Genomic DNA, 20190 nt, shown 5'->3' with positions numbered 1-20190 from the left:
AGTGCACCAGTTGGTGTAGATTGCCCCTTTCTGTTACGGGTAGGGCCAACCTAATTATAATGGTCTGGGCCCCCCAGTTGCTGTATGTTCTACACAATGTCCCTGTATGGATTCCGAAATATTGGTTTGACCGCATAGACACATAGTACAGGTAATTGCTTTGGAAATATGGTGTAGCAAGGATTAAACTGATTACAGTACCTTACAATTTCCCAAAGACCAGGGAGAGATGCGGGTACCTCATTCGCTCACATACTTTATGGCCGCCCAGTTGCAGCATTTGACCGGCTGGGACCTCCCTATGGTGACGGACCCCTCGAGCGCCTAACTGATACCATCCTTAGTGGAGTTCTCGGCCTTGTCTCAGCTGGAAATGGGCCTGCCGGAAATACCTTCACACTGCCCCACGGTACAGTTAATGATAAAGCTATGGACAGAGCTAAAGTGCAGGTTGGGTCTTGCTGTCTTTCTCCCATGCACACCTATATGACGTAACAGGTCCTACAGAAAGCTGGCTAAACTTGGAAAAATTGTTAAACCTGGATAACAACCGGAGGTAAATATTTATCACAACTAGGGCAAGAAGTGAAATCCTTTGACCAATTGTGTGTAGAATTTCCCTTGCTCCGCAATAGATACTATATGTATATGCAAATGCGTCATGCCCTCAGGGTGCAGAGTAGGACATCTAGATTACAGGTAGAAGATTCTACATTCCTGCAGGATATTTTCTCCACCTCTGGTAAGAAAGGGATTATATCCAGGATATAAATGCCTGTTGTTGTCGCATATTCAAGCCCCAGATTTGCTACCTTGTAGAGAGATACATGGGAACAGATCTTGGTGAATGGCCCACTGGTGTCAGTATCAGCAGCACAAAAACTGTCTCACCTGTTCATCCTTCACCGGGCATATCGTACACCGACTAGTTCAACTACATAAGTGGGGCAGACGCGATTCTCCCATATGCCCGAAGTGCCAAACACATCAAGGCACCCTAATTGATATGCTATGGCGATGCCCCACACTGGTCAGATATTGGCAAGATGTGGTTCAAATGATAAATAACATATCAGGTTCAACTTGACTTCAACTGTTTATTGGAGATTTAGTCTCTTATTGTACTTATCACTGTTTAGAAAGTGTAGACTCCCTGCAAACAAGTTCATCCTATATGTAGAGTAAAATGTATCTCTGGATATCTAATAATTGCTTATGCAGTCTATACTTGAATGTATGTAATCTATATTTTCATGTACAATAAAACTTTTTCCGATTGAAAAAAAAAAAAAAAAAAAAAAAAAAGGTTAGTTCACCCAAAAACCCTCTGATGGTTTCTTAAGGCCTGATTCACACCTATGCAGGTTGCAGTTTGCATATTGCAGGTGCATTTTTTCAATACTTGCTTTTCATCCATTGGAGTCTATGGAACCAAAAAACAGAATAAAGTCCCTGGCCCTTTCCACAAAATGCACAGATGTGAACCACATCCATAGGAAACCATGTTAAATGGATTGTAGTGTGTTTATGCAAAACTAAAACGTGCTAAAAAATGCATAGGTGTGAACCAGGCCTTAATCTCACAGGATCTTTATTGGTGACATATCTGCACATATGGTGTGGCTATTATGAGGTGTCCCAATTCTTGCACTTGGATTTGTCATTTATAGAGGGAGTCCACCTGAAAATTTTTTTTTTAAAGCCAGCAGCTACAAATACTGCAGCTGCTGACTTTTAATAAATGCGCGAGTCACGTCCTAAGTGGTCCCCGCTATCTCCTGGGACCTGTGTGTTTCCCAGGAGACAGCGGGGGGGTGGGCGTGACTCCCGCGGGAGTCTATTCCTGGAAGTGGGTGCAGATACCTGTATAATACAGGTATCTGCACCCACCTCCCCCCTGAAAGATGCCAATTGTGGCACCGGAGGGGGGGAGGAATCAGATGAGCGGAAGTTCCACTTTTGGGTGGAACTCCCCTTTATTTATATAATGGAGAACGCAACAGGAGTTGTTGGAACAAAGGTAGGAAGAGCACTAAAAATTCCATGATGGGCAGGTAATAAAGTCTGATACTTCATCATACTCCAGTAATGGAACATCTTTTTTACCTCCACAAAATGAGGGGCCACCACACTCCAACAGCGCATGACATGAAGAAGTGGGCGAGATTTACTCCGAATAATACGTAGCATGACATCACCGAGGCGGAACAGATGTAAAGCACTTCCTTTGTCCTGTGTAGACTTGATTTCTCCTATAATGCAACGAGAAATATATTTTAAAGAAATCATCCATAATTCTGCCTGTAGTAGGGTGCAAGAATTTTTTTTTTTTTTTTTTTTTTTTATTGTGTGGCACAACAGAAAAATTTAAGAAACACCCTTAACATCCAGTGGATGTTATAAAGTATAACCATCATAAACAATTTCAAGAGTACAAAGATAGAAGCTGGCAAGATATTGACCAAGTAAGTTGTCAGGCTATATGGAGGACCGGCAGAAGCCGACTCTCTTGTAATAACTTAGTAACGTAAAACAAGTGATCAAATGACAAAGAGCAAGAGCAGGCGGTAGGAAAACAGTCCAGGGGGAAAACAATCTTATATGCCCTAAATGTAAAAATCAGTTGGGTCACCCAAGAAATGGCATGAGCTGTGGCAAGGTTGATAAATCAATCCATGCAAACCATAATTCCTGAAATTTAGTAAAGTTCTCGTTAGCATCTGCCAATGCCTTTTCCATCCTAATAATATTATAGAGTTCAGTTGCCCATTCTCTGATAGGGGGGGCAGTGGTGGATTTCCAATGCCAGAGAATCAGTGCCTGTCCCGCCAAAATTAGAAAGCAAACTAAACCCTTCTTTATTGTTTTGACAGGCCCAGGGAACATAGACATGAGAACCACCTCTGGTGTTTTCGGCCACATTCTACCCATTAAAGTGGTTGTAAAGGTTCAAGGTTTTTTACCATCATGCATTCTATGCATAGAGGTAAAAAACCTTCTATGTGTAGCAGCCCCCCCAAATACTTACCTGATCCAATTTCGATCCAACGATGTGCATTAAAAAGCAGCGGCTCTCCCAGGTCTCTTCCTCCTCATTGGTTGAGACTGCAGCCAGAGTCATTGGCTCCCGCTAATCTCAATCACAGCCAGTGAGCCAATGAGGTGAGAATGGGGGGCTGGGCGAAGCTTCACTTCGCATGTGAATGAATACAGAGCAGGCGCTCGAGAGTGAGCCTGCTAGGGTGCCCCCATAGCAAGCTGCTTGCTATGGGGGCACTCAGCAGGGAGGAGGGGCCAGGAGTGCTGGTGGAAGACCCGAAAAAAGGAGGAGGATTGGGGCTGCTCTGTGCAATACCATTGCACGGAGCTGGTAAGTATGACATGTTTGTTATTAAAAAAAAAAAATCTGCCTTTAATATCACTTTAAAGGGTCCAAGAAAATATTACATTTTTGACAGAAATTTTTTTTGAAACATATATGGTCTACCTGGCATTGCAAGCGAGTAATCCACTGTATCTGTAACTGAATGAAACAACTGTGCCTGGGAAGCCTTCTTCAGATGATAAAGGAACCCACTGAGAGCCACAAGATTGAGCTTGTCTGCAGCTCCCTCAAACAGTCTGCAATGGAAAAAAAGAAGAATCAAGGCATCAACAGTTGACATGCATTTCAGTATTTTCTCATTTGTGAGCTGCAAGTAACAAATTACATTTTTAAAAACTAGAAATTTGAATTTCATAACAAGAAACAGCTGCTTACTTGTCGACTTGTGTAGAAAGGGTGCAAACAGCTTTAGCAGCATTGCTTGAACTCATCAAGCTATTTCCTCGGAAGTCGAATGCTCGGCCCTTACTGCCTTCTTTGATAAGATCTTGAATGGGAACTGGCTGGATGACAGGACTTTTGCCAAGAGTCCCCTCCTGTTCTGTGGTATATTCTTGAGAGGCATCTGTGGAAAGACCATGTGCATCCATAGAGACTTGCTGGGCCTGAGTGATGGTCAGAGAAAGCTGTGAATTCCCATCACTAAAATGTGTATGTTCCAAGGTGCTTATGTATTCACAAACCCTATAGAGCAGGAAGCAGAAGAATAAAAAAAAAAAAAAAAAGAGGTTATTAAAAAAAAAATGAACATGAAGTTTCCACATAGAACTTGTTTATTCATGATTTAGGAAAACAATTCAAGGAATGCTCTTCTTGTACAAAGCAGCCTAACGGTTCTAGCCATCAAGTTAAAAAAAATGAAACTTTTTATTGGTAGGGTCAATTAGAACATTTTTCTTTTAGGACACCTTTCAGAAATGAGCTTTATTGTTGCAGGCTGAAGCAGCCAACCTGTGGCCCTGCCTGCACACAAATTTTATCCTGTAACCAAGTCCATATGTTCCCCCTGAAGCTGTCATGTCTGAACATAAGTACTGGGGGAGGAACCACTAGCTGGTGGAAGATATTATACTACTCTCTTTTTTATCAGTTTAGACAAAGGGTATAAATAGGTAAACATTTTTAATGAGCTTCATTCTGCTAAGTAATGGCCATCAGTCATTGCAGTAAATAATAGCTATACCTCAAACAGGACCATACCACCACGGTGAATACTGGCTATACTTGATGCAGGACCATACCACCACACTAAATAATGGCTATACTTCAGGCAGAACCATACCACCACAAGCATCTCTGGAAACAGCTCTCAGAGGCAACTTGGGTTTATATAAGTGAATCTGCTCTGTTCATCAGGCAAATATACAAGGTAGTGGTCGCAGTGGCGTACCGTGGGTTGTCAGCCCCCCCCCACACACTCTCTTCACAGCTCTTACCTCTGCACAATTCCCACCCCACACTCTTCACAGCTTCCACCTCTTCGCAAACCACCCACCCACCTTCACAAATTCCGACCCCACTCTTCACAAATTCCCCTCCCCCCAACTCTTTACAGCTCTTACCTCTTTTCACAAAACACCCCCCCCCCCCACCACCACCACCCCACCCCAAGCTTCAGAAATTCCAACCCCACTCTTGACAGCTCTCACCTCTTTACATATTCTCCCCCCCCCACTGTTCACAAATCCCCCCCACTCACACACACACACACGCAGATCTCACCTTTTCACAAATCTCTCCACCTCCCCAGCTATCACTACACCTCCAACCTCCCCACAGCAGCTTCTCTGTACAACCGACCCTCTTTTCCCTCCACAGGCCTCTCTCTCACCTCTTCAAAAGAGACTTAATGCAGTGCAGCCGGCAATGCTCTGGTAGATGTGCACGGTGCACGTGCTTTTTACCCCAACTCATCAGAACAGCACAGAGCCAAAATAACAGAGGAGGGAAGAGTGTCGGAACACTTCACTCGACTCTGTGCTACACAGGTTGGACAAGCAGGGTCTGGACTGGCCTCCCAAAGCACCATAGGAACAAATAAAAAAAAAATGCAGGCAGTTGTGGGGGCACCCAGCAACATATGCCCTGAGTGGCTGGTGATAGCACACAGCAGCCAGTAGAGGAAAAGATTAGTGCAAAACTTTTCTATTCATCTCTCAAGTAGCTGTCCTGGAAGATTCATGGAAATACCGTTACCGTATCCACGTGGATCACGGACATTCTAGCGGGATAGAGGAAGGGGTCCGCAGCATCTGATTCACCGTTCCTAGCAGACATCACCATTCCTAGCAGACATCAGCAAGCTAAAGGCCTAGGCTAGGCTTTAGCCAATCGCCCTTTATGCTTGCCATCTGGTAAGCAGAATTTACAGCCACGGTGGTTGGTCACTTTTGTTTGGCGTGTGTGCACATATCGGTGTTAGGGTCTAACGTACACATGTGGACTTTGCATTTATTTATTCATATGTTTTATATCTCAATGGCACTCCATAGACACAATTAACCACTTCAGTGCAGCTTTCCTAAATTACCCAGCAACATATGCCCTGAGTGGCTGGTGATAGCACACAGCAGCCGGTAGAGGAAGAGATTAGTGCAAAAATTTCCTATACAGTAAAACCTTGGATTGCGAGCATAGTTAGTTCGGCAAACATGCTTGTAAGCCAAAGCACTCTTACATCAAAGCGAATTTCCCCATAAGAAATAATGGAAACTCAGATGATTCCTTCCACAACCGTTTATTTATAGGTCTTTCAGTTTATAGTCCATATAAAAATGATTCTAGCAATGCGATAGGTTGTGTAACCATAAAATGTCCTAATGGCCACCTCCACAAGGGGATTAGAAGCAAAATCCCACAGAAACTACAGGATATAAAAGAGAAGATAGGCGCCTCTAAATGTAGCAATATGGTTACATTTAACGAAGGAGGATGGTCTATATGTGGTCTATGTTTACCCCGGATGCCTGCATACTTAGATGTGCCTGTTTATATCATCAACCATGTGAGTTGCTAAATGTTGTACCTTCATTAAATGTAACCTTATTGCTACACTTAGAGGCCCCTCTCTTCTCTTTTATACACAGTTGTGAAGTGACACTACTTGCATATCAAGACATTGCTTGTTTATCAAGTCAAAATGTATTTAAAACATTTGCTTGTCTTGCAAAACGCTCTCAAACCAAGTTACTCTCAAACCAAGGTTTTACTGTACTGCCAGAGGTGGAAAAACAGAGTTCCACCACATTCAGGCTGAAAAAAAGCCCTGGCTGTAAGTACGCGGTTACCTGGGGCATCGGACCCAGCACACTCGGCATGGCACGGGACTTATTTCTGTGTTGCCATGGCTATTCTTAGTCAATTTATAGCAATAATATGGAGTTAGATTTTAAGACCATGTGTGGCTCTCCCTATTGATATGTAAATAAAGTCAGATATGATTAGGCGCCAAGTAGAGGAAAGTATGTGATGTAAGCAATAGTTGGGGAAAGAGGCTTAGGATTTTGAAAGAAGCATGTGGTCAGACAAAGAAGAGTTGTTTTTGGAAGACAAAGAGGCAAGACATGGATGCTTGAAGCTGGAGGCTTTTGGAGAAAGTTGTTTGACTGAGCAAAGGACCATTAAGATGTTTCATCAACTGAAATCCCAAGTTGAGCAACTGTTTAGTTTACTTATTGAATATATATATTGTAAATGCTTATTTTGCTAGAAAGGATAATTGGCACTGTGCATGTTGTAGGCATATTTTGTAAGCATTGATACACTACGGAAGGCTGAGCTTCCTTGATTTTTACCGCAAGAACTTTTAAAAAAAAAGACGCAAGCAAAACAGCATCCCTGTAAGTGTTGACCCAATCCCCCCCCCAGTGGATTGTCATACACAATATTGCAGTATTGTGCACTAAACATTAGTCAGATCTGTTAAGAGGCAATGGTGTTTTCACTGCTCATTGGACAGGCCAATAATGTTCACTTACGTAGCTAGCTGAGCAAAAACAAAGATACATTAGACTACAACATATTGTGTAGATTCCAGTTAAGAAACCCCCATCAAAATAATACAGTACTTGTAAATGGCAATAGATGATAATGAACAGAACAGAGTATAAATCCCCTCTCATATGTTATACATGCAAACTGAGCAATACAAGGTGCAGGGCAACCATCATTCGGTACCTGAACACATGTGGCCAGCAGTCTTGGTTGTGACTTCCCATCTCTAAGCCGACACCAAGTATTGCATCCATGCAGAGCACATGTGCGTTATGCAGTCGATATCCTCCTTGTTTACCCATCTGTTCCAGTTTTTGTTCCACCCTCTGTTTTACTGTATAAACATATTAATAATAGATATACATCATATCACCATATCCTGGTGTTTAGGACTGTAAAATATTTTTTTTTTGTTTCATATAAACAATTTTGGTTTTGATGTACAGTATATTACATTTTTTTTAAGGTATATTACAATTTTATTTAAAGGTATACCACTTTAAAGTTGTTTTATTACTATGAATCCACCAATATGAACACTAACAGGTTGCATAAGAAACGTTTTACACCACACTTTACAGCTTTGCATTGCTGTATCAAATATAAAATAAGCAGCACACATCTGAGAGAACAGTATACCTTGTGTAATTGTGTCACTATGTTCAGAGTTTTCCTTATCATCTTTCTCTTCTTGAACACAGGACGCTGCTGCCATTTGAGCCAGTGCTGATGCACAGTTAGCAGCGACCCCTTCAAACAAAATGCAAAAAAGGTATGGATTATAATGTTGACTGAAGCTACAATAAAGGCATCCCTGAAAAATAGTTCTGTGACCAACTGACAAATTTTCAATCAGATCAGTTGTAAAGGTTTGTTAATTGTCTGACAAGCATATCACTAAGGTTGCACATTTATGGTAATGATAGGGGAAAACTGGAAGAGCTCACTTACTAATATCTTGCAGTATATATATATATATATATATATATATATATATATATATATATATGTGCAAATGAACATGAAAAATAACCATCAACTGCTCCCTAGTAAAACAGCATAATACATTAATAAAGCTCCCTAAAGACTTATACGGACACCATTAGTGCAGGCATGATCTGATCATACTCATGATAAACTGCCTGTGGAGTAATCCATAAAATTGTAAGCTTGGCTCTGTCATGACATTCATTTATGTGAGTGGAGAGGAACAAATAGCGAAAAAGGGGCCAGTACTAATTATTTGGGGAAGCAATAACCATTGATATAGGCATTCTATCCTATTGGTAGCTCTGTTTAATGTAAAGCTCTACTGAGAAACAAAAAGTTTTCCTCTAAAACCTTAGTGAATATTCAGCGAGTAAGTTGCCTGAAAGAAATCCAAAGAACTGGCCATAGTCAGATTGTACCTATAAAGAAGTGGCATTACCTCTTAGCCAGCTGTATCTATGGGTGCCAATAGGCCATCTAAACCAGCCTATTGGATGATCATTATCTCATGTTTATGGCCACATGAAGGCCCAAAAGAATCTGATATAATCATTAAATTTTTTTAATTTTGTAGGGACATTGGATCCTAGAGGGGAAGGATAAACTGATGCATGCTTAACACATCACCTTGGAATGAGAAGTGCAATATCAAAGCAATTTGATCAAATGAGCAAAAACAAATAAAACAAAAAAACAAAAAAAAATGACATACCCAAGGCACAGCTGAGACGGGCAGCTTTCCTGAGACCATCTAGGCTCATACAGATGGCATCTCTCTCTTTCTGATTTTGCTCCTTCACACCTTCAGCACCCAGCATAAAAGATAAGCCTTTAGAGCTCCCTGCCATGCGTCCAGTAAGAGGAGCAGATAAGGTGTCAATCAGGTTCTTCCAACATCCAATAAGTATGAATCGGGCAAAAGCCACACCTAGAGCAGAGAACAAATCAAGCTCATATATATATACAGTATCTCACAAAAGTGAGTACACCCCTCACATTTTTGTAAATATTTTATTCTATCTGTTCATGTGACAACACTAAAGAAATTACACTTTGCTACAATGTAAAGTAGTGAGTGTACAGCTTGTATAACAGTGTAAATTTGCTGTCCCCTCAAAATAACTCAACACACAGCCATTGATGTCTAAACCGCCGGCAACAAAAGTGAGTACACCCCTAAGTGAAAATGTCCAAATTGGGCCCAAAGTGTCAATATTTTGTGTGGCCACCATTATTTTCCTTCACTGCCTTAACCCTCTTGGACATGGAGTTCACCAGAGCTTCTCAGGTTGCCACTGGAGTCCTCTTCCATTCCTCCATGATGATATCACAGAGCTGGTGGATGTTAGAGACCTCGCGCTCCTCCACCTTCCGTTTGAGGATGCCCCACAGATGCTCAAAAGGTTTAGGTCTGGTGACATGCTTGGTCAGTCCATCACCTTTACCCTCAGCTTCTTTAGCAAGGCAGTGGTCATCTTGGAGGTGTGTTTGGGGTCATATGTTGGAATACTGCCCTGCGGCCCAGTGTCCGAAGGAAGGGGATCATGCTCTGCTTCAGTATGTCACAGTACATGTTGGCATTCATGGTTCCCTCAATGAATTTTAGCTCCCCAGTGCCAGCAGCACTCATGCAGCCCCAGGCCGTGACACTCCCACCACCATGCTTGACTGTAGGCAAGACACACTTGTCTTTGTACTCCTCACCTGGTTGCCGCCACACAAGCTTGACACCATCTGATCCAAATAAGTTTATCTTGGTCTCATCAGACCACAAGACATGGTTCCAGTAATCCATGTCCTTACTCTGCTTATCTTCAGCAAACTGTTTGTGGGCTTTCTTGTGCATCGTTTTTAGAAGAGGCTTCCTTCTGGGATGACAGCCATGCAGAACAATTTGATGCAGTGTGCGGCGTATGGTCTGAGCACTGACAGGCTGACCCCCCCACCCCTTCAACCTCTGCAGCAATACTGGCAGCACCCATATGTCTATTTCCCAAAGACAACCTCTGGATATGACGCTGAGCATGTTCACTCAACTTCTTTGGTTGACTAGGGCGAGGCCTGTTCTGAGTGGAACCTGTCCTGTTAATCCGCTGTATGGTCTCGGCCACCGTGCTGCAGCTCAGTTTCAGGGTCTTGGCAATCTTCTTATAGCCTAGGCCATCTTTATATAGAGCAACAATTCTTTTTTTCAGCTCCTCAGAGAGTTCTTTGCCATGAGGTGCCATATTGAACTTCCAGTGACCAGTATGAGAGAGTGAAAGCGATAACACCAAATTTAACACACCTGCTCCCCATTCACACCTGAGACCTTGTAACACTAACGAGTCACATGACATCAGCAAAGGAAAATTGCTAATTGGACCCAATTTTGACATTTTCACTTAGGGGGTGTACTCATTTTTGTTGCCAGCGGTTTAGACATTAATGGCTGTGTGTTGAGTTATTTTGAGGGGACAGCAAATTTACACTGTTATACTCACTACTTTACATTGTAGCAAAGTGTCATTTCTTCAGTTTTGTCACATAAAAAGATATAATAAAATATTTACAAAAAATGTGAGGAGTGTACTCACTTTTGTGAGATACTGTATATAACTAGATGGACAATGACAATGTTCTCTTGTATTGTGCCATTAACAATAAAAAAATACCTTAAAAATATAATTAAACTAATAATAATAATTAAATATTTAGACACCCAGATCAAAGTAGCAACAGCCTCAGTTTTACATTTGTAACCGTCTCATTTACAAAAATTTTTTTTTAACTGTCACAGAATTTAGGATATAGTCAGTCACTTTTAAGGAAAAGGAAAAATGCTCAAAACAAGGACCCTGCCATAGAGTAAGGAAGGGTCGAGCTACTTAGAAACACGTGAGGAACAAGTTGAATAAACATCATGAGCGTAAAGTCAAAATACCTGCTAGACTTGATGGATCCATATTTTTCTCAGGAGGGAGTGGAGATTGTGTTGATAAAGATGCTTGGAGCTGTCCACCAATAGCACTGCTTCCCAAGCCATCAATATCTACAATTAGCAATTGAAGGAAATATAAGTGATATATACAACCAAAGCAAGCTGCCAGATACTACAGAAATCTTTCCTTCTTAAGTTAGATGGAAACTATAGTGCATTTTATGAGTGCCTATATTTGAGTTATTATTGTAATGTTTAATGTGACTTTCCATATTTTGATTATTGTAGTAGAAACTCAGAATTCTGCTGCTCCCTCTAGTGGCTACTTGTATTTTACTTTAAATACATATCTTCCTTGATTTTAGGGTGGAACATGTAACATGTTCCCAATGCCACATCCGCCGCCCACTGCTCTCTCTTTGTGACAGCAATATGGCAAGAAGTTACTGTACTGTTACTTTTTGAAAACAGCGCAGACATGCGGCGCGCCTCCCACACAGCCGCATCATTCATACACACAGCTCTGTGTGTGAAAGAACTACAAGCCCCAACATCCTTAGCAGCTGTCAGCTTGTAGCTCTCAATGAACTACTACGGTGCTGTTGAGCGCTATGGTAGTTTATTGAGTCTTCCTGTCAGACAGTATCCGCTTACCCGTATGGACCCGATACACTGACAGTGTGTAAGAGATCTGCTGATGGCTGGTGCAATGTTTTACAAGCTCTCACTACAAAAAATAATAAATGCACATTTTTTATCTGCATTTATTATTTTTTGTAGAAAAGTGAACTTATTCTTTAAAGCTGACCTCTGGGATTAATCCCCCTTTCTACCCAAATCTCCCTCTCCCGATGGGCAACTGATAAAAAAGGATATTACACCTACAGTGCCTTGCAAAATTCTTCACCCCCTTGGCTTTTTACCGATTTTGTTACATTACAGCCTTTGGTTCAATGTTTTTTTAATCTCAATTTTATGTGATGAATCAGAACACAATAGTCTAAGTTGGTAAAGTAAAATTAGAAAAATATATACATAAAACTATTTTTCAGAAATAAAAAACTGATACTTGGCATGTGCGTATGTATTCACCCACTTTGTTATGAAGCCCATAAAAATCTCTGGTGCAACCAATTACCTTCAGAAGTCACAATTAGTGAAATGATGTCCACCTCTAAGTGTCACATGATCTGTCATTACATATACACACCTTTTTGAAAGGCCCCAGAGGCTGCAACACCTAAGCAAGAGGCACCACTAACCAAACATTGCCATGAAGACCAAGGAACTCTCCAAACAAATAAGAGACAATGTTGTTGAGAAGTACAAGTCAGGGTTAGGTTATAAAAAAACATCCAAATCTTTGATGATTCCTAGGAGCACCATCAAATCTATCATAACCAAATGGAAAGAACATGGCACAACAGCAAACCTGCCAAGAGACGGCCGCACACCAAAACTCACGGACCGGACATTAATCAGAGAGGCAGCACAGAGATCTAAGGTAACCCTGGAGGAGCTGCAGAGTTCCACAGCAGAGACTGGATTATCTGTACATAGGACGACAATAAGCCGTATGCTCCATAGAGTTAGGCTTTATGGCAGAGTGGCCAGAAGAAAGCCATTACTTTCAGCAAAAAAACAAAATGGCACGTTTTGAGTTTGCGAAAAGGCATGTGGGAGACTCCCAAAAAGACTAAAATTGAACTTTTTGGCCACCAAAGAAAATGCTATGTCTGGCGCAAACCCAACACATCACATCACCCAAAGAACACCATCCCCACAGTGAAACATGGTGGTGGCAGCATCATGCTGTGGGGATATTTGGGGACATTTTTCAGCAGTCGGGACTGGGAAACTGGTCAGTTGGTGGTGAGTTGAGGAAAAATGGATGGTGCTAAATACAGGGATATTTTTGAGCAAAGCCTGTACCACTCTGTGTGTGATTTGAGGCTATGACAGAGGTTCACCTTCCAGCAGGATAATGACCCCAAACACACCACTAAAGCAACACTTGAGTGGTTTAAGGGAAAACATGTAAATGTGTTGGAATGGCCTTGTCAAAGCCCAGACCTCAATCCAATAGAAAATCTGTGGTCAGACTTAAAGATTGCTGTTCACAAGCGCAAATCATCCAACTTGAAGGAGCTGGAGCAGTTTTGCAAGGAGGGATGGGCAAAAATCCCAGTGGCAAGATGTGGCAAGCTCATAGAGACTTATCCAAAGCGACTTGGAGCTGTGATAGCCGCAAAAGGTGGCTCTACAAAGTATTGACTTTAGGGGGGTAAATAGTTATGCACATTGACTTTTTCTGTTTTGTCCTATTTGTTGTTTGCTTCATAAAAAAAAAAATCTTCAAAGTTGTGGGCGTGTTCTGTAAATTAAATGATGCAAATCCTCAAACAAATCCATGTTAATTCCAGGTTGTAAGGCAACAAAACACGAAAAATGCCAAGAATACTTTTGCAAGGCACTGTAGATTTGTACACCTTGTGTCATCTTAGCATTTACACAGGTAATTGTGATGTATGGCCAGTGGGAAAAGGGTCCTATGCCCTTGAAGTTTGATATGAGGCTCCTATGTCAAAATCCATGGGCATATTTGGGTAGAGTAGTGGTTCTCAACTCCAGTCCTCAGGACCCACCAACAGGCCAGGTTTGCAAGATAGCTGAAATACATCACAGGTGATATCACTTGTTGCTCAGTGATTGCAGTATTCTAGTCTGCAACTCCCCAAGGTAATACTTAAAATCTGGCCTGTTGGTGGGTCCCGAGGACTGGAGTTGAGAACCACTGGGGTAGAGGAAGACTGGGGAAGTCCGCAAACCAGATCCACCCACTCCAGGCCATGCTGACAAAAGGCCATCAGCGCTGTCCTGCAAAAAGTTCAAGGATGTGGTAATAGTACCAGTTACCCAACTCATGAACTGGGACGACACTCCTGAAGGTCTGAGCTAGATATAGTTGAGGCAGTATATAGAATAAGTAATAAAGAAACAAAAGCACACTAAACAGTGATAAGGCAAGAAACTAGTTTGCCATAGGGGGTACATTTGTGCTAACTAGGAGTTCAGCTTTAACAACTGCAGAAATAAAATCCTTTTCTCCTACAGATACAGTGATTGCACTACTTTCACAGAGTCTCTAAACGGTCAACTTGCATTGTGAGAGCTTTAAGTGATACTGCGGAAGAAGAATCTTCATATGTAATGCAAAAATGTCTGCCAACATATGCACACTCATGAATTATACATGGAAGCATTAAAATATTTGTTGAATAAATTTCCAGGAGATCAAAACATTAAAAAATGTTAGGTCACTGTACTTTAATGCCTCTATATAATATTCTGCTTTAGTTCCTTTGTTCCGTCCCCAGGTTTTCTTTATGTAGCCACTTGTAAATACAGTATATCAAGAACAAAGCTAACCTTATAATCAATGCGGTAGGAAAAGGTGTACAAAACACAGGTATGTTTTATAGTGCAAACCCACAATGTAAGGTGCACACTGAGATTGTTCTCTTTTATCTGTACTGTACTGTATTAGCTTTATTGCCATTAAGGCCTCATGCACACGGGGTGGATCCACTCAGCAGAGTCCGCCATCTCAGCAGGAGATCTCTCTCCGCTGAGCCGGCAGATGAGAGGTCTGTCTCTGCTCACTGAGCAAGGAGGGGCCTGTCAGAGTGCCGCTGATTTCTATGGAGAGATCATACGAAAACGGACAGCATGTCCGTTTTCATCAGATCTCATCCGATCTGATCCGCCAGGACGGATGCGAACGTATTGCCATACATCTGATTTTAGCGGATCGGATGTCAGCGGACATGGTTACCGCTGACATTCGTTGCTCCATAGACCTGCATGGAGCGTCCGTTCAGGTCCGCCTAAAAAACTGACAGGTGGACCTGAACAGTCCGTCTGTGTGAAAGGGGCCTAATACAGTATATCTGTTGCTTATTATATGGAAGCCTACTTTAAAAGAACACATTCAAAATCTCATCGCTCTTGAGGGTTGTTGCCTTAAAAAAGTATTCATACCCCTCTAAATTTTTTACACATTTTTTCATGTTACAACCAGAAATGTAATTGTCTTTTTGGGGGGGTGTATGTGATAGACCAACTTAAAAGTGGCACATAATTGTGAGGTGGAAGGAAAATGATAAATGGTTTTCAAATTTTTTTTACAAATAAATATCTGAAAAGTGTGGCGTGCATTTGTATTCAGCCCCCTTTACTCTGATACCCCTAACTCAAATCTAGTGGAACTGATTGCTTTAAGAAGTCACCTAATTAGTAAATAGAATCCACCTTTGTGTAATTTAATCTCAGTCTAAATACAGCTGTTCTGTGAAGCCCTCAGAGGTTGTGGGGATACTTTTCAGCAGGGACAGGGAAGCTGGTTAGAGTTGATGGGAAGATCGATGGAGCCAAATACAGGGCAATCTTGGAAGAAAACCTGTTAGAGTCTGCAAAAGACTTGAGACAACGACCCTAAACATACAGCCAGAGCTACAATGGAATGGTTTAGGTCAAAGCATATTGATGTGTTATAATGGCCCAGTCAAAGTTCAGACATAAATCCAATTGAGAATCTGTGGCAAAACTTGAAAATTGCTGTTCACAATCGATTTCCATCCAATCTGACAGAACTTGAGCTATTTTGCAAAGAAGAATGGGCAAAAATGTGCTAAGCTGGTAGAGACATACCCAAAAAGACTTGCAGCTGTAATTGCAGTGAAAGGTGGTTCTACAAAGTATTTAAGTATTTACTTAGGGAGCTGAATACAAATGCACGCCACACTTTTCACATATTTATTTGTAAAAAATTTGGAAAACCATTTATCATTTACCTTCCACTTCACAATTATGTGCCACTTTGTGTTGGTCTATCATATAAAATACGTTTACGTTTTTGGTTGTAACATGACAAAATGTGGAAAATTTTAAGGGGTGTGAATACTTTTTCAAGGCACTGTACATGACTGAATTTAGAGCATGTCCACGTTGACTAGTATTCTGAATTTAATGTTATATAAAACATTCATGATTGTGATAGAATTGCATTATACCCGATCGTTTTACACAGCATTAAATATTTATGCTTTCTGATGACCAGACCAGCCAATAAATAATAAGAGCAGTTTATACTCTAGGAAGGTGCCCTGAGGACCAAAGCATACACTTTGTATGATAACAATAGGGAAAGCTATCACATGCTAAAATAACTACATATGCACAGTCTGGATGACTAAAGAACATTCAATAGATTTTCTAATTGTTAGTGGGGTAAAATCGACTTTCAATTTCAACTGCAGTGATGATAACAAATTGAGCAGGATGGAAACATTTTCTCAAATGAACAACTTTCTAATGGTGTATTTTTTGTTTTTGTGCTGTTTTCGTTCAGGCAAGTTCATTTGTTACAAAATCAAATGTCAAAATCAAATTCAATTTTGAACTACTTTCAAATAACATTTGTCAAGCCATCGTATGTACTGAGAATTTTCGTACAAATGTTTGTTTGAATTTTCATTCGGAAATCTAATAGTGTGTGTAAACTCTCAAAAAAAAAACCTGCAAGACAAAGGCATAATGAGCTAGTATGCATCGCAGGAGCCGGTCACGGCACAGCTACTGAAGAAACGGCACGAGCGAGCCATTTCTTCAGTGTGCATGTGCCAATGACGTTGGCACATGCAGATACACTGAATATCTCCTAGGAGACATTAACGGTACCTAGGGGTAAGCCTTATTATAGGCTTATGTAAAAGTGTAAAAGGGTTTACAACCAATTTAAGGCAGTATAAAAGAACAATGGTGATGCGTGGATTAAGCAAACACCTCTCAACTGATTATAAAAAAAATCTTTTTTTGTGAGGTTATTTTTTGCTGATAACCAACATTGCATTACTTACTAATGAGCATAGTAATTAGGGGGAGACAGTGTCCCTCTGGGATTCCCCAGTACCCAGACTCTCCAAGCATGTTTCTGTCAAGAACTTGGTGATAGAGCTCCTCAATCCAGGCCTGGGAGAACACTATCAACACTCCACTTGACTGTATCTGCTTCATGAACTCTTTCTGTTCCGTAGCAAAAAAAATAAATAAAGACAAGGATATTAATAAGGCGATTATATGCATTTCTTTAACAATAAAAATGAATATCTTCACATTTTGAGAAATACTACATCTTGTAAGCCAGCCGACATGGTCAAAATTAGGCTAGATTGCCTTCAGAATTTACACTGAACACTGGAGGGGTGGGTGTCAATTACTAAAGCCTATGGAATCTATTTAATCATTGTATAAAACTAACAAATTACTTTAAGAACAACCAGGTACATATACTGTATATGCACATGTGTGTGTGTGAATATATTAATAAGTAATATTTTATATTTCATATTTACCTAATGCACACATAACAGTCAAATGACTTGGTGAAGGCACCCACTCTCTTGGTTGAGATAAACCCATCTGGATGACCAAGTTAACAAGCATGGAGGCAACACTGTTTAAAAAAGTCCAGCAACCTAATATAGTCATAACTGCACTTCGTATTAAATGATAACTTGTAAAATAAAGAGTTTAAATAAAGTCTTACCTTGTACCAAAATAAAAGCTAGGAGGATGCAAAGAACACTGCATTTGTATAACACAAACATCACACTTACTAGTGTCACTGGTGCCAAAGCCGTCTTCTTTCTGTAATAATCACTGTTGGCAAGCTTTAAGTTTAGCAGAAGAGCAAAAAACGATGCAACATACAGACTGTCTGCATTCAAAAGCGTCTGGACACTTGCGCCACCATTATTTTCAAAGCCTGGAGAATGCATTACACCTATGAAACATTGTATACAAATTAAACACAGCTGAATACAGGAACATTTTGCTAAACTGTTGCTTTTCACATTACAGTATCCTATCTCTAGCTCCATAGGAGCATAATACAACTAATCTGTGCCCTTACTAGGCCCCATGTTTGTCCAGCTCTTCAAATAGCCAGGAGAAAAGCAACATCAAAAACTCACATTAATGCATTTAGGCACATTAAGTGATTGGAAATTAATTTACTTAATTGAGCAGAATATTAATTCTCAGTGCTTGAGCGCGTTTAGACATGCCTGCCTTTTTTTTTGCCAACAATGCTAATGCTCCTGAACATGCTGCTTCTAAATTCCTGTAAACACCTATGTGTACATTGACACATAGGCAAGCATGGAGAGGCGTGGAGGTAGGGGAGAAAAAAAAAAAGTCAAATGCCTGTAAAACAGATGTTTTTTGTGGTTCAGTATGAATGAGGCCTTATTACACAGGTGCTGTAGGCAGTGGTGTATTTTTGTTTTGTGCTGCTCTAGGCAAGACTAAAATTGGCACCCCCCATCTAAATTTGTCCCAGCCCTGCCTGTTTAAGATCCACCCCTTCATCTGTAAACTCCACCCCTTTCTCTTCAGGCCCCCCTTTTCCTATTAGAGCTCCACCTCTTCAGATGTGGGGAGACAGAGAGAGGGGGTGAGAGAGGGGGGGGTGAGAGAGAGAGGTGAGAGAAAGGGAGGGGAAAAGAGGTGGGGGGAGAGAGGGGCTCCCCTATCCCCCCCATACTACACCAGGAGGTTCTCCCACCCACCCCCCCAAAAAAAACTACTTCCAGAATCTGAAGCTGCAGCCACTGCCGCTTTGCTCATCTGTCACCGAACAGTCAGTCCGTGGCCGCCCTTGGTGTCACCCCTCTGGCGAGTGTCACCCAGGTGTGGTTGCGCACCCCCCGCAACCCCATAGCGAAGCCACTGCTCGTAGCAACCTTTCTGCCTTGGGGAGGTGTCACCCCCCTGAAAAATACCACCAAAGGCAAATGCCTTGTTTTCCTCATGGTAGATACGCCCCTGACTGTAGGGTCCATCCTGCTCTACACTTAAGTTTCAAAATCTTTTGGGTTATTTTACTTAAATAGCAGAGGCTGTTCACTGAGCAAAGGGAATGTTCACTTAGCAATGTGTATTTTCACTTTGCAAAGTTCATGAATACAATGAAGCTGTGTTCATATTGAATAACCAGTTAGGTGCTAGAAAAAGTCCTTTCTTTCAACCAAGAAAAGGAAAAACCTGGCGCCAAATGGCACGGTTGTACCCCTCAGGATTTTAGTAAACAGACCAGGTGTGTATAAAAAGGTAAGTTTATTATAAAAATACCAGTGTGTACTAGGCTTCAGAATAAATCACCTCTAATGTGGGGTGTCATGTGTATGAATGTTGCTGTATTATGTAAAACTCTTAGTTACATTTTTTACATTTTGGAATGGGGGCCTCAAGATTGTCCGTAATTTTAAAGGGTGCCTTGCAGAAAAAAAAAAAAAAAAAAAAAAAAAGTTGAGAAACATTGGAGTAGAGGTTGTTTACTTAGAAAAGTGTTTGTTCATAACCAAAGTGTGCGTTAGTAAAAAAAAAGTATGAGTGATTAAAATTGGTTGAAAGAAATATAAAGGATAATAAGGATAAAAGGTATGTATAAAAAAGGTATGTTTAGTACAAAAAATATTATAGATACAAATAATGTTCATCATAAAATACATCAATAAACATGGTACCCCAATATGACCATCTGTATGTAGAGCGAGCTGCCCTTTTGAAATGAAGTGGGCTAGCAAGATGGCATACTGGCGATGACACCTAACATGTTTCGGACCTCAATAGTCCTTCTTCAGAGGTTTTAATGTCAATTGGGTCAGAAAGATTCCATAAGAGTAAATATATAGTACAGAGATTAATAAAAAATAGTAGCAACATATATAAACATTTGAATAAATGCACATGTCTCTTTCACATGGCTGGCAAAGGACTATTGCGGTCCAAAACATGTTAGGTGTCATCGCCAGTATGCCATCTTGCTAGCCCACTTCAT

At 40.9% G+C, this 20190-nt stretch overlaps 1 protein-coding gene across 1 annotated transcript in view; it reads right to left on the bottom strand.

The window, feature by feature from the left end:
• ARFGEF3 (ARFGEF family member 3) overlaps nt 1-20190 on the bottom strand; it is a 187563-nt gene that overhangs the window by 64083 nt on the left and 103290 nt on the right. Inside the window, exons 13-21 of the mRNA XM_073627360.1 lie at nt 17966-18132; nt 17207-17372; nt 11292-11399; nt 9081-9296; nt 8018-8128; nt 7562-7712; nt 3761-4069; nt 3488-3621; nt 2107-2252 (exon numbers count right to left, since the gene is read on the bottom strand). Of these exons, the coding sequence (XP_073483461.1) occupies nt 2107-2252; nt 3488-3621; nt 3761-4069; nt 7562-7712; nt 8018-8128; nt 9081-9296; nt 11292-11399; nt 17207-17372; nt 17966-18132 (1508 nt within the window). The remainder of the gene's footprint in view (nt 1-2106; nt 2253-3487; nt 3622-3760; nt 4070-7561; nt 7713-8017; nt 8129-9080; nt 9297-11291; nt 11400-17206; nt 17373-17965; nt 18133-20190) is intronic.

Source organism: Aquarana catesbeiana, linkage group LG04 (assembly GCF_042186555.1).
Source record: "Aquarana catesbeiana isolate 2022-GZ linkage group LG04, ASM4218655v1, whole genome shotgun sequence".
In the NCBI taxonomy this organism is placed as follows: Eukaryota; Metazoa; Chordata; class Amphibia; order Anura; family Ranidae; genus Aquarana; species Aquarana catesbeiana.
This window is presented reverse-complemented; position numbering and strand designations above follow the sequence as displayed.